The sequence below is a fragment of the Erithacus rubecula genome (assembly GCF_903797595.1).
Source record: "Erithacus rubecula genome assembly, chromosome: 10".
Classification (NCBI taxonomy): domain Eukaryota; kingdom Metazoa; phylum Chordata; class Aves; order Passeriformes; family Muscicapidae; genus Erithacus; species Erithacus rubecula.
In genome coordinates this window covers 8963801-8986520 of record NC_136662.1, presented here as the reverse complement: position 1 = coordinate 8986520, position 22720 = coordinate 8963801, and the positions used below count along the sequence as shown (strand labels likewise).

General features: G+C 39.7%; 2 protein-coding genes across 2 annotated transcripts in view; one reads left to right on the top strand and one right to left on the bottom strand.

Annotated features, from left to right (window-relative positions):
* Positions 1-37: 37 nt before the first annotated feature.
* Positions 38-19329, bottom strand: DPH5 (diphthamide biosynthesis 5). The gene is made up of 7 exons (XM_079314222.1): positions 19174-19329; positions 15926-16050; positions 12644-12752; positions 3202-3322; positions 2332-2371; positions 1163-1266; positions 38-287 (listed from the first exon to the last, which is right to left on the bottom strand). Exons 1-7 carry the CDS (start codon positions 19306-19308, stop codon positions 64-66), a joined length of 858 nt encoding a protein of 285 aa, XP_079170348.1. The 5' UTR covers positions 19309-19329; the 3' UTR covers positions 38-63.
* Positions 19330-19493: 164 nt separating this feature from the next.
* Positions 19494-22720, top strand: part of LOC306805922 (putative oxidoreductase ZK1290.5) — a 44153-nt gene continuing 40926 nt past the window's right edge. Inside the window, exon 1 of the mRNA XM_079314221.1 lies at positions 19494-19603. Coding sequence (XP_079170347.1) covers positions 19519-19603 — 85 coding nt within the window. The 5' untranslated portion in view covers positions 19494-19518. The remainder of the gene's footprint in view (positions 19604-22720) is intronic.

The window sequence follows — 22720 nt, the reverse complement described above, 5'->3', positions numbered from 1 at the left end:
GCAATATCTTTATGCTGTTATGCAATTAAAGATGGAATAAAAATGTAAATGCCTCGTTTTTATTTAAGTAGTCCTTTGACATGCATTATTTTCAAAACTGGAACTATCTACAGAGAAAAGTTTCAGCATTTCCAATTCCAGAGGATGCATAGTGCCAGTAACAATTAAGGAATGTAGTGGAGCACCCAATTCCACAGTGGACATCTGCTGTAATGTGCCTGAAGCAATCTTCTCATCCAGAGCACCCACACGAGCAAGGCCAACACAAATTGTGTTTTCAGTAATTTCTGTAAGAAAGAAGATTAAATGTGTAATTTATTGACTAATGGTGCTATCATAAGGAAAAAAAGTACTCAAAATGCTTAAACATTAAGACTGCTTTCTTAAACCTCCAATTATTAAATTATTGGAGTGGCCTAGGAAGAAACCTACTCTTCAAAGAAAATAAAGCTTGAGGATGCTGATAAGGAAGAATTCGTTCAGGAATTTTGTTCACTTGGATGAAACCATGCTGCTTCTAATTCATTCTATGTAAAGGATAAAATTAAGGGATTTTCATTTTAACTGTATTGAAGGAATAAACTTTTTAAATTAGGAGTAGACCTAGATGAATTAGAAAAAAATTCTGTGATACAACTGCATCATCTTTATTAGCTGCTGTGATTTTACCCTTGGTCTCAAGAAATATTTCAGTTTGCTCTTGACTAGTGTTAAGAATCAAGGTAAAAATCACAGTTCTGCATCTTTGTGTTAACCTAGATTCCTGCTGGTGTTCACATAAAGTAGAGTGTGACCAGTTTAAGTAAAACAGAGCTGAGGTATTTTTGAAGCTTGACTGATCTAAAATGCTCAGAATCCTTCTGCCTCCTGCAACCCTAATGGCTCAAAGAGCTCACAGTTCCACATGGATAGAAACAGTGCAGGGTTTCCAGACTGAGGCTTTGACTGGACCTCCAGGAGCCACCAGTGAACCTTCATTGATGCTCACTGAACTGTGCTGGGCCCAAGCTTGGCCAAATCCATCTCGTGACTAGGATTTAAAGCAGCCCAAATCCACTGCAGAGCAGAATCTGGGAGTCAGAGGAAGGGAGTGGAGTTCAGAGGCTCATCAAGAGGTGTGGCTGGAGAGGGCTGGTAGCAGACAGAAGCAGTGTAGTCATACCTGGTTTTTCTCCTTGGGACCTTCTATTTTGAATAATGGCAAGAAGCTGTTCTGCAGCTTGATTCACACTCATGTAGCGTGGTGGCTCATAAATCTTTCTTCCTCTGCAGGGAAGGAAAAGCAGAGAAATTTCACATATAACCTGTTCTGTTATCCCCAGCAATCTTACAGCTTATTTCAAGAGACCTCTAGACTAGCAGGTTGAACTTAAACAGGCCCAGGGTCTCAGGCCGGGTCTTTTAGACAAGAGTGGAATTTTTAAAGAATACAGAAATCTGTTGTGTTCTGACCACACCTGTGAAACAGCTAGGCTCCAGCTGCCAGATCATTTAGATCCTAAAAGCAAATTCAGCTGCTAGAAGTAAGATGCAGGTTTTGCAGCTACTCTTGAAGGATGCATTACACTTAAAACCAAGGGCACAGAACTGTTTTTCTGTTAAATGCCCTGTAGACAGATGATTATAGACTAGAAATATATTCTTAAATGAAATGCTGCTTTCTTTGCCAAGTGTGGATTCAAACAGATTTTATTTTGAAAATCCAGAATAAACAAACCTCAATGATACTGTGGGACTTCACAAATGTTAATTTAGACCAGTTACAGCATGTGTATAAAGGAGCCATTTATATTCACCACTGTCAAAACATACAGATTGCAGAGATGAGTAAGATGTGGCAAAAGCTTTTTGAACAGTTAAATGAGCAGAAGAGCATTTTCTGTATATTGCTTATTTAACTCTTGAGGAAGGGTGTTATGTATTCTCCACTTTGCACTTTCCAACCAGTGTACAGTAGAATAAATTTAGAACACTGGTTCAGATATGAATCTGTTTCAGGAGGTGACAGAACAGTAGAGAAATAACACTTCATTCACCAAGAGGACAGCCTACCCCTTTCTGACTTAGTGCTACTTACAGGAACAGTTACAAAAAAGATCATGTTCTGCTGCAACTTCATTCGGTTACAGTAAATAAAGCCAGGCCCATTGCAAAGAACAAAAGAGATTCACTCCTTGTAAGAAACAAGTCAGTGGCCACCAAGAAGCAGGAGAGGAGAAGGCAGGTAAATTGAGTATCAGACTATGGGCAAAGAAACCTTTGTTCCTTGTATAAAAAAAGCCTTTGTAGGGGCACTGTGTGTTTCTATGTATTTTCAAAATGGTAACTCACTTCATGAGATTCTCCAGAGACTGCTCCTTCACTTTAATATCTGTAGAAGAAAACACATTAAAACACATGTTCCCCAGAAGTTTCCCACTTAGTTTTCTATGTAGATAAAGCTTTAACAACATTTTAGCTATTATTAATATTATAATATTATTATAGTTATTAGAATATGGATCACACTGTACTGTTTCATCTGTTAGTTAATCTCAAAATCCTGTGACTTTATGCATGTGATTTTACCCAATAATAGGGCAAATTTCACAGATTTCAGAGTAACACAGCCAAATAAAAATCCTGGTAAATATACAAATAGGGATATTTACCATAAGGCAGTTAAATTCTAGTACATTTGAGCACATCACTTCATTGGGACTGCTCAAATTATTGAGCACATTATGTCACAGAAGGTAGAACAGTCTGACTGCTCAACAGTGATTACATCACTGCCATGCAGGAACCTGATTTTCGTTAGCACTTCCTTGCTGTCCCAATCAAAATTCAGAACAAGCTTCTGTTATGGGAAAAAAAAAGGATTTGGACAAAACTGAAATAGAGAAGGGGTCAGGTAGGTAAGACTCTGCACAGCTGCAATTTTATGAAGCAAATTGACCATAATCTTTCCAAGAGGAATTCAAAAGTTACCTGTACTCAAATGCTGCCCCCAGCTCCAATGACTCAGACAAAGGGGGTTAAAATGCAAAACCCCAAGATTTTAAGTGCCCAGTTTACCAAATTACTTCTACATCCATGAAGTCACATTCAGTTCAAAAGTTGATCACCTTTTTAAGGTTACATTTGCTTATCTAGTGATCTAGTCAGTTGGGTAAACACTCAATGCATAGACTAAAAGGCAGGAGACTGGCTGCTGCTCACCAAGTAAGCACAGGGTGTGCATTCCATTCTGCCTGTTCTTTTCAATCTTGTCAAAGAAGCTCTCTGGCTTCCAGGTATCTGTCCAGAACACAATGGAAACAGTTTCTCCAAAATTGTACAACTGTAAAACAGAGCAAATGCAGTAACACACATGTGCAATAAGAAAAAATAAGAGCATGCAATCATGTCAAAGACCAAGTCATTAACTACCTGCAAAGCTTTTACTGCATTCAGCTTTCCAATGCATAATAAGTAACTTTCAATATACTTTCTATTATTACTTCATTATTTTAAAGGCAAAAACTTGGTAAGATTAGCAGCAAAATTATTATTTGTTATTTCTTACTTTGGTTAAGGTTAGACAGCTTTGAATAATGCCATAATTCAATGTTGTGATTCTACTGATACAGTAGTGTTTATATTAAAATGGCATTTTGCTGCAGATGGAAGCTCTAGCAGACAAAAGAAGTTACAGTCTAAGGAGACAGTGGATATGAAGATCTGAAGACAGACTGTGCAGGAAGCAGAGAGGTACAACATGGTTTATGCACATATGGTAAGAACATTGCTAGCAGAACACTGCTAGCAGATTCTATGTCAAGCATACTCACTGACTATTCTCTATCTTAACACATTCATTACCCTAAGTCCCTCATCTTGGTAAAGACATTTTGAAGCAACAATCTTGCCAATCATCTCTGATGATGCAAAAGTGAAAGTCATATGTAACCTAAGGCAGTATTTGGCTTGGAAGTATTTTTGCCCTGAAATAGGGGAAAACCATGCATCAGTTTTGGTCTGTTTAGCTCTGGAATGGGGCCACCCCAGATGAATTTTACAGCTTGCCAATATTCTGTCTGCTCAAGCCCACCAGAGAAACAAGAGCTACATGGACTTCCCACTTTCTCTGTACTCCTGGAAGGAAAAACTGCTTTTCCAAGCCCACAACAGGAGAGAAAGGCACTATGAGTGCTTTGGCAGAGGACCCTGTGTAGAAGCAGCTCTGGCAGCCCTGTGCCATGTGGGGATTCCCCTATACATCCTTCTCTTACTGTGCCATTAAGCTTTAACTCCTTTATGCTGGTAGAGCAGAACTTGAATCACAACAGAATGATATTTATTTTCAAAAGTTCAAGTTTTAACCATTCATGCAGATAAAATGTATTCAAAGATTCCTGGAATACAGCTGAAAACTTCCTCTTTTAAGTATTTCATTCTAGCACAAGGACAAGAACATACTGTGTACATTTCACAACCTAAAGGTTCTTCCAGTAAATACAGGTTGAATCAAATAAGTTACTCCTGATGTAACTAACTTGTTAGCTATCTCAAGGCTGTGTTTTAGAAAACGAAAAAAAAAATCAAACTATGCTTTGCCTATTTTTCATGTGTCTGCCCAGAACTCATTCCCATTTTGTACCAAATCTGTAGAAAAACTATTAATACAAGAAGTTTCTCTTTCTTGCCTTCACTGTTAGAGCATCTGGGAGCAAGATACCTATAATCTCCCTAGCAGCATTCCTGCAATGTTCCATAAGTGCTGCAATGTCTGATGCCAACCCAAGTGCTTCCCATCAGCACCTGAAACCACTGCAGCCACTTCCCTAAAGCAGCAGTCCTTGTTCAGCACAGAAAGTGGCCTCAGTCTTAAATCTTACCATGTCCCTTTGGCATTTTAATAATTTAAGGAAGAAAAACTTCCACCTCTGCCCTTTAGAAAAGGAAAGGATGTGCAGAAATAGGAAAAAATGTTATTATCTGAGAGGTATTTTGTTGAGAATCAGAACTCCTAAACCATTCTGCCACATGTTAAGAATGAGTTGGACATTCAACTTTAAACCCTACAGTGCTTGTTCTGATCATTATCATTCTCTTTTCCATTACTCATTACAAAGATTCCCCATCCTCTTTGCCAACAAGAAGTTAAGCAAGTTATCCTTTTTTGTACAAGCCCTGCCAGTCATTCACTAATCTGTCCTTTGTTTACTGGGTTTTGCATTAATAGTGAAGCCTGGGTGTCAAAAAACGAGTAAAACATTTTTGTTGGAAATTGCCTGTCTATTCAGTAGAAATACCTTCAAAGCACCTTCATGAAGTATTGATATCATACAAAACTGTACTCAGAGTCTCAAAAAAATACACCTGTTTTCTCAGCACCTGGAAAGCACAGTAGTTTCCACACCAATAAGAGTGGGACATGTTTTATTAACCTCCTAGAAATGCTCTTGCAGTTTATACCCTTCTACTAACTAAACTGGTGAAGAACAGATTTCCTAGGATTAATGCACATGTATTTTTACTTTCAATTACAGAGGGAGGAATGCTACTTTGGAAAGTCCCTGGTACACCATCAGTCTGAATGCTGAGCAACTGAAGTAGTAAGTGAATACCTCTATTGTGCTTGATTACTCACAACCAATTACCTTACAAACACTTCTACAAACACAAACCAATATTTCTTTCTCATCCAGTATTTGATCTCTGCAGATGTGTGACATTTAAGCAAACACAGGAACTGCCCTTCAGCAGGGCAAGCCTGCATTAAAGAAGAAACACATGACTGTATCAGAACTTTCACTTTAAACACGCTCCCTGTACCTCAGGTAGAATTCAATTTGTTCTTAATTTAGTTTCCACTGCTGTATTCTAATTTCCACCTCTTGAACTCGTGTGTGAAGCATCTGACTTTCAAGAAAAGCCTAGCAGCAGAGAGAGCAGTAAATGCCAAAAATTGTACTACTATCCTAAGGATTCAGTAGTTACAGAAGACAGCAGCTCCACTAAACACAAGACCCACTGAAATTAAAAAGCATTCTTTCCACCAACCATAAAAGACTGCAGAGGGTTCCAAAATTCCAGGAATCAAACTGTTCACTGAAATAAAGCTGTCTGAAAGTTTGTTAACCAAGGAGTGTTACAACACAGCTAAGGGCTACTGCCATGCTTTGAGACTGTTCACAAGTGCAGTACGATGATGAGCTGTGTGTTTGCAGAGACAGGATCAGGCTGGACAGTGGCTGGCACAGATCTAAAGAGAGGCAATAGCAAAAGAAACTGCACAGCCAACTTGTGTGTGCTGCAGTCTGCATGAAGCACGTTGGGTTTAGGAGTGGGCAATGTGTGCTCTGTGTATACAAGCCCAAACATCTGAGGCATCACGCTTGCACTGAGGAGCAGATTTGTTAGAATACATTCTGCTCAGGCACAGAAGTGCCACAATTTCAAAGGGATGTAGTGAAATGGTTGGACAGATATTTCATGTTTACAGCTTGGAAACCAAACTTCTTACCTTCTCAATGCTCAAAAACTTCACAGAAAAGTTTCAAAAGGTCATTTTGAAAGACTTCAGTCTTTGGAAATATCCCTTTCTCCACACCCTTACCCCAAGCAGCAACTGGCTTAAGCAAAACTTTCTGCACTCAAATTTTGCAATGCAATAGCTCAGGTCAGCAAAGGAAGTCAGAACTCTCTACTCTGAGGCAATGTTCTGCTGCTAGAGTTTTCTGCCTCAAAAAATACTGCAGAAAGCTGTTCTTCAACTCACAGTTACATGACCTCAGAACAAGATATAACTTCCTATTTTATTTACACTCATGATATGAAAGAATGATTGACAACTTTTGGTTTTTCTCTTAACCCTTTTTAACCCTTCTATTAATTCTATTTATTATTTTCATTTTTTTTTATACAAGCAGAATTGATTGCAAATTGAGAAGCCAGAATGAACTGTGAGAGAAAAAGTGCTGCACCATGGACTTGAAAAGCCTTCATGCAAGTGGAATTTCAAGGAAACTGCTGAGCTACTTTGTTAAAGACCAGTCTGACTGATATCAGACACTTGAAACTGTCCTGATCAATTGTCCTCACTTGAAATAGTGGTGTGGTCAATCACCACAAAAATTTAGGGCATAGAAGACGGAACAAGCTGAGACTAAATAGGGAAATTAAAAAAGGAAGATCCACCATCCCCTCTAAAAAGTACTAAAGCAAGCAGGAGAGAAGATCCAAAATAATATTAAAGGTCAGTTGGCCAACAGCTGCAGAGAAACCAAGAAGTAAACATTTCAAAACACAGACATCTATTTTTACAGCTTCTTTCCCAGAATTATTGCTGTATCAGCTTCAATGGTGACACAGCAATTTTTCACTTTTGAACGTACCTCCTTTCCTAATATTTCAAATAGCTTCAGAACTGGTCACATGTCTGGGGTTCTTCCCAAAAAAAAGGAATTACTGCATTCTTCATACCTGCCACCACACACAACCAAATACCTGAGACCTGTAGGGCTGAAATGCTATGGTATGTTCTGGTCATGGGTTACACTGCAGACAGTTCTCACAGCAGAGACCTGTGTGAGAACAGTTCTCAGTCCATAATAATTTTTTATGGATATGAATTATGGAAATTCAGACTCTTCTCAGCCTAATCACAACCCACTGGTAGGGACTAAGAGGCTTTTTCTCTTAAACTATTCCTCAATGGATTTAGAGACTGCAGCACACCTTGCATTATCCCAGGTTACTTCCTGATGGATTCCAATGAGCATACCCAGAAAAGCTAAGACATATTTTATCTTTGTCTGATGTGATGCTATGCAATGTTCATCCTCAAAGACAAACCTGAGTCAGGTTTTCCCTTTATTCTCCCTAACCTGTTAACAACCCTCCAGACCATATACATCAAATCAAAAGGCTCCTACTGCTCTTTGTATTATACACTTGATAGCAGCTTGAGAAGTAGTGCAATCGTCAACAAAGAGCTAGCAAGAATCAATAAATCTTTGTTTTTGCTTGGAATTGGTCATATGAAACAACCACAAGCCTAGCTCTAACCCTTTACACTACCTTATTTAGTACCACAGTTTCAGCAACCTCAAACACCTCTCATGACAACCTTCACATGAAACTGAAATGCTTTACCATTCACATATATGTGACTTTGACTCCTTTTTGTACTGCAAGCCAAGAGATCGCCCCAGCTGTCCCAAAATCTTCCAGTCTCCTTAGTACATGCCAGAGAGAAAGAAACTGTGAAGAAAACACATTTGGCTGAGAGAAACTCACTCCATAATTGCAGTCTTCAGAAGGCAGCTGAGAAAAATCACATAAAATCAGTCGAAGGGAGAGCACATTTTGCTTTGGCTGCCTCTTGGATCTGCTTAGGAAATAGCCACTCCACAAGCAGAACAAAATTCAGCTATCAAAATACTGAGAAAGTAAACCTGAATAGGAGAGGACTCACCCTCCACCTTATCTATAAAAATCTTCTAAGATTCTTTCCATCAATATCAAGCAATGTTTCCTTCCTGCCCTGAAGATGACTTGGGTTACTAATATGAAATTAAGATATCTAAAAGAAAAGAACCCCAAACCTGATTAAATAGATGTTCCTGGGTTATGTTTGCTGGTGACAAATGGCACTGAGTTGGACAGCAATTGTGAGTAATGAAGTAGTGTGACTAGCACTGATTTAACCATTAATTGGCTTGAGAAACAAATGCCAGCTTCTGAAAGGCTCAGAAGCTGTTGGTAACTGAAAAAAAACAATCAGTGATGGAAAACAGTTTAACAGTCAGTCGTTTTGTGTAAAGTCCCTCCTATTAGAGCACAGTGGTTTTGAAGATTAAGGCACACAGAAAGGGTGGGACTCAGAAGCTCCACTCCTGCAGCTACTACAAGGTTTCTATTTGACTATGAGCACAGTAATTAATGATAGCATCCTTCAGCTTCTGTATCTTTAATTAGTATTTTTCAACTTGACACTGGAAATGTACTCAACTGTTCAGTAAAAACTAAAAAATACCATTGATTTTGCATTTAAGTGATCAGTTGCTAGCAAAAAGGCTATTTTCTATTTTATAACTGTAATTGTCTTACAAGAATTAAATGGACTGCAAACAAAAAACCCGAGATGCGTCACTGCAAGAAACAAGGGCACATGCAGATGTTTGTACTGAAGCTATTCAGGTGGAAAGTGGGTACATCTCAAAAGAAAGGCAACTCTGCTGTTTTTTTCCTAGCTACTCAACCAAATGCTTTCAAAACGAGCAACACCACTCAGAAATGAGCGTCTCTTTTTAGCCTTTTATCTCATCCTGTGACTTGCCTCCAGCTTTGCACTGCAGTTCTCAATCCTCTTTCTTTATGTTAATGCCATGATCTCAAGCCATTTCAAGTTGCATCATTCCTTCACATGCACCACAGGTCAGCATGATGCAAACCCTTCTGGATGTGTTTGATCACCAATAGTTCTACCTCAAGGACACATTACCAGCACTGGGTCAGAGAGAATTCTGTCCTGAGAGCACCATTCTGGCCAGTGACCTTCCCAAACTAACCCAGATGTCTTCATGCAGGTTAGAAAGGAATGAAAAACATGCAAATTAGAGATCCTCAGTTTCCTGCCTCTTTATTCTAGGGCTAAAAGCCTTAGCAATCACCCTATTCTGAAAAACTGAGAGTGAGCACAGGTAAAGCCTGTGCTTCCCTGCCAGTGTGTGCAGATGCCAAAGTGCCTGACTGTTCTCACTGGTGGCTGTTCCCCACTACAGCAGGAGTCAGAATGACAAACACACCCACGTGGCAGACTCCAGACAAGGGAGGTGAACCTGCAGAGAACATGCTAAGAGGCACTGATGTGGGAACACTTTTTCTGGCTTCTCTCCCATAACCCTATTCATTTGTTTTTAAAGGAAAACAGCTTGTTCAACCTTGGAAAGCAAAAATCTGCAACAGTGAAGCATAGCAAAAACAGTGTAAAGGAGAGAGGCACAGCAAATCCCAGAGCCTTATGCACAGTCAGACTACCACTTTGCTAAGATATACTAGCCCAGCACAGTTAATCAATCTGTGAGAGCTTCCAAGAAGTTTAATTTTCAAAATTAAAACCCCATTCCTTTGTTCAGTATTCCAAAACAGCTTCACTAATTCTGTTAAATGAGAGTGACAATTTTAAAAAAGTATCTGAAAATAGATATGCACTCCTCTTTATTATTTAGCAAGAACTACAGCTATGGAATGAAGGCAACAAATCATCACTGATGTTCTACCAACTTCACTAAATCACTGTACAGGGAAACTGCACAGTACCAGAATGTTTTTGGCTGCACAGAAACATTGCTGTGATGACCAAGGACGTTCTTTTGTGACCAGACTGTGCTGTAGCTGCATTTCACTGACAGCCTAATCAGCAGTTACAGCTCACTATGCACATGGCCCTCTGAACGGCATATAAAGGTGTTTCCTGTTTTTCTCTACTGAGAAAGAGAGAGAGTTTGTATCACAATCAGATTAAAGCAAGAAAAAAAGCAAAGCCTTTTCTGTGGTGAAGCAAAAGAGGAATCCCTTCTATACTTGACAGGAACTTTACAATTTGAGACACAATAACTCCAAAACTAAATTGATGGCAGGAGACAGCCATGAACGTAAAGGCTTTTGAAAAAATTATAAACTTCCAACACAACTCTAGGTAATCAAAGACTGCTTTTTTGTAAGATACAAAAACTTGATACATAAACTTGCTGTTTATGCCAATAAGGAGCAATCAAGAATGAAACATACAACTGGTTATATTCTGCCTGGTAATACAATCACTATTTCCTAAAATGCCTTATACGACAAGAGGAATGTTGATTTAAGAGAAGGCAGCCCCTCCCAAGCCAGAATGGAAAAAGGGACTAATGTCAGAGTGAGTAACATCACATTTCCTTTATGGTCTGCTCCCTTCAATATGGGATAAGGAAATAGCAATCTAATCTCCAAAACTCTGCATATGTGAATAATCTTATGGACTGTTTATAGTATACTCACATTAGGTTTCTGGACTTCTTTTTCCAATTAACCTAAAAGCTCTATATTCCTCCTTCCTATGCCTGGCTGAATTGTGGGGGAAGCAAACCTTCAGAAAACTTTAAAAACTCTTTGGGCCTTGCATCTTCCTTCCTAATGAATGTAAGAGAACAGGAAAAAATAGAGCAAATAGTAGAAACTACTTGTCAACAGCCTGACAGCAGAAGCAAACTTTGCACCACCATCAAGCCAAAAGGGGAAGAGTGAACCCCAGCTACAACTCTTGTTTTACCCACCCCAGTAAGTGCAGTCATGCAACAGCTGCTATCTATCTGCTGTAAATGTAGATTTTACACACCAAGAAGCCTATTTCCTTCCCAAAAGATAAATTTGCCCAAGTCTTGCAGCATTAGGCAGGTATCACTAAGAAAGTGCTCACAAGAAGAATTATAAAGAGTGTGAATGCTGTGCAGCATTCTCTTAAGCATTAGCTAACAGGACAGGTGTCACTGCATTGGTTTTGAGCCAGGTCAGTCAGGGTACTCAGATTTCTAATCAAAACCAAAGATAATACATAAACTCATTGCAACAGATTTTCTGCTCTTGGCCAGCATTATTATTCTTATTTAAATGGAGTTTGGAGTATTAGAATTAGTCAGTGGAAATTTGAAGATACCAGGTATTTGCTGAAATTAAAATAAATTATGTTTTTTAATGCTAGGAAGGAGTTCCTCCTTTGGTGATGGAAAGTTATTGTTCAAACCCCCAACTTGTCTGTAGTGCATTTACATTCCTGTGCTTGCTTTTGGTTTTTGTAAAGTGAGAACTTGGTTTAGGGGTCCCATACACAGGGAACCATTCTGAACCTTGAGAGGGCAGGTTCTATGTTAAAGTGATGAATGGAAACAAGAAGGGGAAGCTTCATCTCATTCATATGTGATTAGTTATGATTTATAGACTGCCACATGCAATAAAAGTAATAAAAGACCTACATCTGTGTAAAAGGGAGTATTTTCTTGGAGAACACTAGACCTTTTCTACTTTAGCCATTCAAGATGCATAAAAACTATCATTTGTTTTACAAGTCTTAGTAAATCCCTCCTTCCTCATCAGAGGAGAAAGGGCAGAAAGTGGAGGTAGATCAAATTTAATAAAGAAAGAGTGCATCATATTCAAGATGCACTCTTTGGAATTAGTTATGATCTGAGCTGGACATATATGCAGGTTTGTGCAATTATTTCTTATATTACAAGATCAGCATAGTTCTCTACAGGATAACAACCTTATTTAAGAAAAACTTACCAGATATTATCTGATACCTGATCCTACCATCAGTATTAGAAGGAAGCTAACATGAGCAAAACTTTAACTGTAAAATAACTTTAAATACCAAAGGCTCCTGGGGCAGAGGGAAGTAAGAGAGCAGAGAATAGAAGTGTCACTATTCATTTTCATATGAGTTCACTGAAAGGAGCTTTTGCTGACATGTGGCATGCTAAAAGGAAGTGTTAAAAAATTCTAATATTAAGCATACAATTGGTACAGATCTTCAAAGTCAGGATTGCAACATGCACTGCCACAGCAGTTAGAAGAGTTCACCAATTCTAAGCTTAGCAGTTGTGAAATAACATATATGTATATACAAAAATCTTACCTGTAAACCACAGCAGCCCACTGCATTCATTATTGAAGCATTATGAATGACCTTGTAAGGAATCCCCAATTTTACTGCACGTAGCACTAAATCACTGTGTGTCGTGGCCCTGTGGTAAGAAAAGAAAGGAATTAAACATGGAAAACATGATGTTATTAAGTGTTACTAGCACTGTAGTTCGTTTTGAAATAAAATTAAACCCTTCACAACAAGGACAACACAGAGGTGGCAACAATATCCTAGTGGTTACAGGAAAATAAAAATTCCAGTAAGGCTTCCACATATCATCTTCCCCAGCTGCAATGCCAGACATCCCCGGTATGGTACATCTCTTTGCAGCTTTCTGGCATCATTAAAACTGCAACACTATTACAACTGTTACTTTAGAAGGTAGCTTTGGCAAGTACTTGAAAAGGAAAGTTCCAAGTATCCTTTGTCTTCTGGATGTATCTGTTGAAAGTGCATTGAACTGTAAGGTGAACTCTGTTTGGCACAAATTTCCACAAAACTCCAGGATTTTGCATCAGTGTGTGCCAGGAAAGCCCCATGCTCAAACAAGAACTCTGAACAGACAAGGTGAACTGCACGTTTACTTCAAAAAAACATCCTGAGACTGAATCAATTTTTATAATATTTAATCCAGATAACTCAAATTAACGATGCCTAAATCTGAGTGATCAAGTTTATTCTGAAAGTATTTATTATGTAGTTTCAAACAGATCTAAGTTCAGGTCTAAGGCTCAATAAACACCTTGCAGTGATTGACTACTGCATGAATTGGTGAGTTTGCAGTTAAGCATTGAGATTAGAGCCTTTCTAAAAGGGTCAGTACACACAGACTGAGCAGATCTTTGAATTGCAACAATGTTTGCATGTGTATTTTGCTTGTATGCATGCTTATATGTACGTGAAATATGAAAATGTGCCTACCCCTTGCCTAATTTTATCAAACCTGATTAATGACCTTAGATATCTCATTTCCAAGATGTATCACACACTTCTGTGTAGCCATTCCAAAGAAGGAAGGAAAGAAATAACATATGGCCATCAGAACAATGAACTAGGAAAATTGCTTTCACCCTGGCCTTGTTCAGTTACCCTAGCAGAATTCCCCTGGTTTTAGCCTGATAATTTTGGTGCTGTGTGTCTGCCCAGTACCCAGTCAGATCAGGGGCTTCAGACTGGAACATAAATGTGGCAGCAGCTGGCAAAGCTGTGAAGATCAATATTTTAAAAAAAGAAATCCATTTCAGTGGAAGAAAAAAATAAGAGGAATGTGAATTTGTGATATCTGAAACCCGTATACATACAGGCTCCCAGACCCAGGAGTAAATGGTTCTGAACCAATATTTTAATTACTACACAAACATTGCCCTGACTTCCAGAAGCAAGGGTGATTTAAGAATGTCTGCTCCAGGAGGAGACTGGTTTTACAGCCTTGTGTTATTCCCTGCACATACAAGGACAAGGAGCACTAGAGGACTTTGTGGTTATGCTAATACTGACCAAGGGATCAGCTGGTTTAATTCACTGAAATTTGCTCCAGTCAGTATTTTTTTTTCTCCCAGTAGATCTGACTATAATGACTATAGCTAAAGGCAGAAGTGCCCTTAGGAGCTTTCAGCTAATACCAGGAAAAGTTTCATGGAGTCATCCCTCCACAGCCAAAACTACAGCAGTATTTTCTTGTCACTGATACAGACATTAAGTTTTAGTAATAATATGAAAGTTAAGACCAGCCTAGAGTGGTAGACTTTGTATTGTACTACTAAAGTTGTCAGTTTCTTGTAGCACATCCACGGATGAGAGAAAACCTTGCAGAGAAGAACACTGAGGATGACAGGACACAGCCTGCTTTATTGCTTTAACCATTAACCACTAATACTGGCATCTCCTGTGGCTGCCAAGTACTCTGCTCACCTGCAAACAGACTTGAAAGTCTGTGATCAGCTGCAAATGGCTTCTGTTCTCCTCCCCTCTGGCCTCTCTTGGACAGAAACATTAAGTACTCTGTCCTAGTAACCTCACAAGGCCCCCCATAATCCTTAGGGTTCTATATGAGCCTAGGAGCAGCTCTAGCTGCAATAGTAAACAATAAACAATTAAAGAGAAGCAACTCATTTTAAAAAAAGGGGTAGTTTTCAACAATTACATAGTACGTTAACCAGAACTGAAGAATTTTGGCATTGAAAATAATGATAACTGAGGCAGATCAGAATACTGCTTACAACTAGCAGCTACATTTAAATCCATGGAGTTTGTGTTTTTAATCTTGTGTACTTGTATCACTGATTCAGAGCATGAAGGTGCAGGTAATGTGGCTCCACACTCTGCATGAATCTTAGTTTTAAAGTAAACATGGGCTGCAAGTATAATTAATATTTCTGAAATACAGGGTCATCTTCCCATAATTAGTTTAATGTAATATTCTCTTGCCAATTGCTTTCAACCTGTATTTACATAAATTATCAGCTTTTGACAGATGTGCATATTGCTCCTTTTTTCATAAACTCCATTTTTCCCCTCACAAATAACATACTCAGATTTCATTTTTCTTGTGCCCCTTAACACTGTGATATACATCTTGCATCACCAGCTGGAGATGAAAAGCTCTTCTGCATGGCTTGACATTACAGATTGATGATGCCTGACCAGAGACAGAAGGAGATCCTTCTGGTCATAGAAAAAGACTATGCTTTCCAGCAGGAATAAAAAGTGGAAACAAAAGGTCTAATAAACTAACACAAGAAGACATTTATAATGACAAAAGTGATTTTAAAAACCAGCATCTATTAAAGCAGATGATACAACCAGTGATCTGTATCGATTCTAAAACAACTGAGTATAAAAGCTGCAGTTTATAAGTACAAACAGCAACTAAAAGAACATTCCCCCAAAACAGTACATTTCTCACTTATGTAACATCCTAGAATTCCTTCTGTTAGACAAATCATGAGGCAAAGCAATTGTTATAAAAGGTAGCACAGAGAATAAAATGATAACAAATGAAATTATAAATATCTGCTGAAGGAGTCATACATCCTGGAGGGCCCACATTTCTATCTATAATGGACATCTGGGCAAGGAAACTCCAAAGCAAGATAAAGTGTAAACAACTGAATGTATATTTTGAATACAATCAGGAATATACAGACATAAAAACTGTTGTTGGTCTGAAAATCAGTTTCCTCATAAAGAATTACAGTTACAGAATTGGCTTCTTCCTATTGAAAAAAAGAGTGATGAAGCTACAGCAATAATTAAAGCATTGCTCTGTCTTACCCAAAAGGATCACCAACCACAAGAAATGCAACATCACAATCATCAGCTTCTTTTAAAAGGCTATCTGCTTCTTGTTCCACCATTTCTCGGTCAGCCAAAATCAATTCTTTTCCATAAAACTCTTCCTAGAAATTGAAATTAAGAATAAACATCAAAATAGGATACTTAGGAATGTTTTTGTATCTCTCTGGGTGCTCACTCAGGAACACAGCCAATGGAATATGTAACTCCATTACTCTCCCCAGCAGCCTGCCCCATGTCTTGGATAACCTCACCTCTGTCTGCAAGAACACACCTGAGCTTCCCATAAAGCAGCTCCTGAGATGACAAAAATTAGTGAATGTGAACTTTATCCTGATAGTAACTTGGTTTTTCCATGCTTTCTGTGTCAGCTGAGGAGCTGCACCTCCAGCAGCTCAGTGACACCTGCACACTGAGGGTACCTGGGTGGACTGCAGCAGAGTTAATTTAACCTGCTGCTGTAAGGCATCCCCTCTCCCAGCCTGAGCCTAGCTCTTAGGCTACTTACAATACTGGCACCAAACCAGATATAAATACCACACTAGCTACACCACAACCTGTTCTCTCAGATTTTTCCTCAGTACATTTTAGCTAACCACATCTAAGGAATGACTTCATATTAATCCTTCATCTTGAGTTCTCTTTAAGAAGTACTTTACCAAGTATACAGGTAAACATATATTTGATCACGTCCTTAATTTCTCTTCAGCAGCTCAGTAATGGCTGTGTCTCTTCATACACTTTAAATGCCTTTATTCCCAGATCACACATGTAAAGGAAACTTCAGTTAGTTCTAGACCATGTTTTCTGATCATACTAAAAACATCTGCCATGTTGTGTCACCATGCATTTTACATGCTCTTTACATGATTAAAGTTTGTTTTCCAGGGCAAAAACCAAGAAAGGTGTTTCTGTTCTAAGTAGTAGTCAACAAATTTAAGTGGTATCACAAATATTAATAAATTGATAAAACTATTAAAATCAGTTATTGCCCGGAAGTTTTCCTCTGACTTTTATGACTTCTTTGCCCACACAGAACAGCGAACAAGAGAACTATCATACCTGTACAGAAGTGGAGTGATGCTTCTATAAAAATATCTCATAGCAAGAGTAATAGGTATGGGATCTCTGTTACCAGGTTACATTCCCTTTCCTGAATAGGAGTTCCTGCTCATTTTTGGGTAGGTTTTTCTAACTCTATAAAATCAGGGTATTTTTTTCCTTGTGAAAAAGGTTGCAACCTGTACAGATTCAACAGAGAGGGGGACCAAATAAATGTGTAAGCAAATCTTGCCTCTGTGACTTGGAACCATTGACAGCCACCCTGGAGTAATGCTGAGGTCTGTACTAAACCAACTCCAGCACATTTTTACACCCCTCTGTTTTTCATTATGTACCTCATCCCAGATGCACATCAGCACAAGGGGAGCTGGTCTGTAGAGCACAGCACCCCACAGCACCAGCACACATCCCCTCCTGTGGGCTGCCATTGCACCAGGCTGGCTCTGGCCCAGCCCTGCAAGCAAATGCACGCTCCAGAACAGACTGGGTGCAGTGCCAGGAACACACCTCTCACTTTGGCTTCATCCAAGGGAATCTATTTGCATGCTTTGAGACTGCTCCACCACGCTAATCAAAGCATGCTAAGTAGAGAATTTATTAAAAGTAAAATGTAGACTCACTGGGAGATTACTGGGTCCAAACAGTTCTTTCACCAAACTCAGGGCCAATTTGGATGGTCAAAATCAAATAGCTTTTAATAAGCATTTTAGGCTGACCCAATAAATAAGCAGGTCTTGTCATTTGAATTTTATAACCTGATTTTAATACCATCAACACGGGAGGATTTCTGGGAAGTCTCTGCAGGCAAAGATCTGCTCTTTACTTCTTGAGAGTTTTCCTCTAACTTTTGTGGTGCTTAGGAGAGACTGACCTTCAGATCAGTAAATAAACTATTCAGCATTGTCACTTGTATGTAAACTAGGCTGCATTATAAACTTGGTTATTACCTCCTATATTCCCTCTTATGTGTTTCAGGTAAGACAACATTTTTACTTTATTTTTATTGATCTTTTTCCCCAGTTATCTCATCTTTGGTATTTCAAGGTTTACAAAAGACTTAAAACAGTAAGAAATACATGATAAGAAAACCCAAAATAACCACATCAAAAATAGTCAGCATTTTCCTATTATTCAGTGTTTTATTTTCAGATGGATAGGAATCCATTAATTTTTCTTTTGATAGCAAATGCTCGTTTTGAAAAGTAAAAATCTCCAAGTAATCCTTTCCATTTAACAGTTTTACAACTATCAAACAACCACAAAGAAGAACATTTTGTTTTGAATGGACTGACTACAATGCAAACTGCTTCAGTGTACTGAAAAGAAACACAAACCACAGACCATATCTTCATACAGCAGACAAACCAGAGATACTCTATATATTCTAGCCTACCTTGTATATGGAAACCATTGAATGCTGATTACAAGCTGTAAATCTACATGCTCTGTGTATATGCAGCTCTGCATACAGGTACATTATGGCCACACAGCATCCCAGACCCAGATAGCATCAGCTTATGCACAGGCAAGATCTCTGCTCTGTGGGCAGCTACACTGTTTTTTTGGTATTATTTCAGCATGAAACTTCATCTTTCTGTGAACATCTACGAACTCTTCAGGGTTATAATTTGCACATTTTTACTACCCTTCTCTTCCATCAGGTGTGTTTACTAACAAATCTGTATCTCCTTATTGTCCAACAGCCCATCTCTGACTGAACTGTGCCTGTTCTGGGAAACCCAACACGGGGAGGCAGCTTGGCCTACGTGGAAATGTGAGATAATCAAATTGTTATTCCCAGCAGGCATGCCTTAACACCTCAAGCTGATACAGAGGTGCAGAGCTTCAAAACGTATTTTTCTGGTATGATTTTTGGGGCTGTTTTTGTGGTAAACTTTCTAACCAAGTCCATCAGTATCTCAGGGTCTGCACATATTGGTAAGTTTTGAGATGAAAACTGGTGCCAACAGTTGCAGGAAGGAACATTTTATTTTTTGCTGCGGTCCTCTTGCCAGGTAGCAAAACAGCTTTTCCTATAAAATACAGTATGTGAAGGTACCGTACATGTTTCTCCCGAGAGCGGGCACTGCTCATTTCTCCCACAGACCCACCAGCCCCAGCTCGCCCCTGGCACGAGAGGCCTCGGGCCCTGTGGCCAGACCTACCAGCGCTTCCTTGCCCACGGTGAGCACGGACGTGTATGCCTCCAGGTACACCCTGCGGCAGCGCCGCACGGCCTCCAGCCCCTTCACCGTGATGTCCTTGGCATCCCCCAGGCCCAGCCCCACCAGGTACAGCATGCTCGGCAGCGCGCCCGGGCCGCCACCTGCCCCACCAGGGAAGCGGGGTCAGCGGGGGCGCCGCACGCCGCGACCCGGGCCCAGGTCCGGGGACAGCCTGGCTCCCAGCCGCTCCTTTCCCGGCTCCCGGTTCCCCGTTTCCCGGCTGCCCGCGGCGCCGTTGGGGCGCAGGGGCCGCTGGGAGTTGTAGTCCCGGGCCCCAGCCGGGTCATGGCAGCGGTGGGCACGCCCGGTCCGGGCGGTATCCCTGCGGTGCCGGTGGCCAGCGGCTACAGCATCCCGGTGCTGGGGCTCGGTAAGTGGCGGAGGGCCCGCCCAGAGCCCGCCTCCCTGCCAGAGGCATTGTCAGAGGGCCTGGCCGGCCCGCAGCCGGACTCGCCTCAGGGCAGCCCCGAGCGGAGCCGCGTGCCAGGCCCGGTGCTGCTCCCGGAGCCCCGGTGCGGCCCGGAGAAGCTCCGTGCTCCTTCCAAAGGCGAGCAGCCCGGCCGGCCTGCTGCGGAGCGCTGCTGCTGTGCCGCTCCCTCCCAGCTCACCCGGGCCGTGGGCGCTGCTCGGGGGGTTTGGGTGTTTGCTGCCGAGGCTTGCGAGCAGACTTTTCTTTAGAGCAGACTCTCATAGAATTGACCTTACTGCACCTGTTGAACTTGGATCCTGTGTAGTCTGAGCGTCTTTGAGGCACAAGGCAATGGTGGATGATGATGATGATGAATATTTGGTGCAGTTGTCTCTTACACATTTACTATGTAGTGAACAAAATGGCTTATGTTGTTCAAAAGTTAGTACTTTTTTTTTCTTTTGCTGTTTTTTGGTTTATTATTTTACCCTGTAACACTTACTGCCAATTTGCTTTTCTTGGAGATTTTTTTACAAAATTAAAGGAAAAATGATATAAATAGTCTCTTTACAGAATGGACTTGGCTGTCTTATGGCCATTGTTTCAGTATATGCTGAACTGTGCTTCAGACTCTACAGAACCACCTTTTTTATTGGAGGTCATAATATATTTCTTGGGTTATGGGAAGAATAAACTGACTAGAAAGTAGACATGCAAAAGGACTCCCTTGTGCTCTCCACCCAATAGCTGCTCCCTGTCCTTTTGCAGTATTGGAAGGTTCTGTTGTTGAACTCCTACCACAGTACATGGATAGTGGCATTCAAGAAAATCAAGTTTGAATTTTTCTGGCCCAGTAACTTCTTTCAAGTATGGCTTTCCAGGAGCTTCTCTTGGCTTTCAAAGAACTTTTCTTGACTTACAGTGGTGGTGTTGTCATGAGCAGGATTTGGTTCTTTGATTTCACTTACTTGTCTTGCTAGAGTAATGCTTTACATATTGCATTATACAGTCTGCAGTGTTGAGGATTGTGTAATAGATAGGAACCAGTCAGGTCATCTTAAGAAATCCTTGATACACACTGCAAAATGCTGAGAATTTAAGAAAAGAAGGGAGGAAAAAAGGTAAAGACTTGCCACACTTGCATTTGTAGTTAAGCTATAAATACCACAATATACAGCCCAACACAATGGGATCTTTATGGTAACTGTTCTCACTTTTCCACGTTAATAGCTTCTTTTTGTTACAGTCTTACTGCATTAACTAATATTTGCAGTGCAAAAAATTTGCCCGGATATGAAGTAGAGGCAAACTTTCTTCATGAGAATGCATTTTCTGCAGGATTTAAGATTTGTTTGTAATTTCTTATTCCCTCTAAATGCACACAGCTAATTGTTATCTGGTGCCTCAAAGACAATTTTAATAGATACAGATGTTGTCCATGTTGGTAGATAATTTTCTAGAAGCTTCAGAGAGATAAATATGCTAAATATGCATGGAGATGGTTTGAATTATCCAGTTGTGTCATCTGGAAGACAGCTCAGACAGCATTGCAAGTTATTTCAGAGTGATGAAACCCCTTTTGTAGTGTCTGACAGGTGAGGTGTTTCTTGGCCAGAACGTGTTACTTCAGAGAGTGCAACAACACTCTGAAATACCATTCTGTCAAAAATATCTCTTCTTCCTGGTCAAGCTTCAGTTATCAAAAGCTTGATGGTGGTTTTTTTGTTTGGTTTCCTTTTTTAAATGGGTTTCCATGCCACAGCTTATTTGTCATTTGTATAGAAGTTGAGTAAGTTGGTCAAGGTTCAGTGCAAAAGGGAAGATGGGGGGAAGGAGGTTAAGTCTTTCATTAGGTTACCATTCTCTTGCTGGGGCTCTGTGCTCTTGCATAAACTGGTCTTAATGAGAAGCATCCATAATTAAAATCTCTGGTGAGAAAGACAAATTTTTATGCCAGAGAAGGCCATGGAGTATGCAAAATTTGTGTTCAGTCTGAAGGGTTACTTGGAATAACATGCCCAATTGTGTACATCCAAAATTTTATATCTACTTAGATGCATATTCTTAGTGTTATGAGTGTGGCAAAAAGGTCAGTCAGCATTACTAGCAATGGTAAAACAAGCTGATTTTCCTGAAACACCATGCAGTTACTGTAAGGCAGCTCACCTTTATGTTAGAAATATATTGTATGGCTAAAGTTTTAATTAGAAGATAAAAATATTCTGCAACCTATTTATTGTTTATGAAAACTGCTGGTAACTTTATGTTTCATATGATTTAATGCTAACTGTTGTGTCAGCCAACATTATTCATGTGCAGAGGGTCGGGCATGTTTATGGTCAATTTTCATTACAAAGGCTGCTTTCTACTGGAGTAGGATTAACTCTAAAATGAGTTGGCATTTTGGCCCTAATACTTGTCTCAAGTGTAAATCTATGCCCCAGAGAGTACATTACCTCACAGTGGCTGTAGATTGTGTTAGAAAAAGGATACATTCACTATCTTGCTAGTAAGATTAGTGTTTTAAAAGTGCATGACAAGTAACTGATATAAAATGTAACATTGTTTAGAAGTTACAGATGTAGTTACAATTTTCTATAGGAGCTACACTGTTGGTGAGACTTTGTACTATAGAAGAAAGTTAAGTTTGTACAGTTTCTTAACTGCAGAATACTTGGTGCTTACCTAAAGCATCCTGAAAAATGTATCGCTTGTCAAAATGGCATACAAAGTATCATCCTTGTAAGGTTTTGGAAGAAAAAGGCATAATTTGAACTGCTCATGCTTACTTCTGTTAAGTAGGAAGCTCTCACTTAGTTGTCACTTCCTTTTTTTTTATGTCTGAGCATTTTATATATCTTTTTTAATATATCTTTATATATTATATTTATTTATATATCTTTATAGCATTTGATTATAATTCACTAGCACAAGGGCTTTTCTTCCTGTAAATATTGGGACTTTTGTCAAGGTTATGTGCTGAATGGTTGACATCTCTTCAGGATTGTTTTGGTACTTTCTATTGAAACTCTCTTCATCCCCTTTATATGTTAGTTATATTCCCATTAAAACAGAGTT

Excerpts from the sequence above, each read along its gene's own strand:
- DPH5 (XM_079314222.1), bottom strand. The coding sequence starts at position 19,308 with ATGCTGTACCTGGTGGGGCTGGGCCTGGGGGATGCCAAGGACATCACG. Across the intron at positions 12,753-15,925 it reads GTGGTTGGTGATCCTTTTGG|GGCCACGACACACAGTGATT; the intron begins GTAAGACAGAGC and ends TTCTTACCACAG. Across the intron at positions 3,323-12,643 it reads TGGGCTGCTGTGGTTTACAG|TTGTACAATTTTGGAGAAAC; the intron begins GTAAGATTTTTG and ends TCTGTTTTACAG.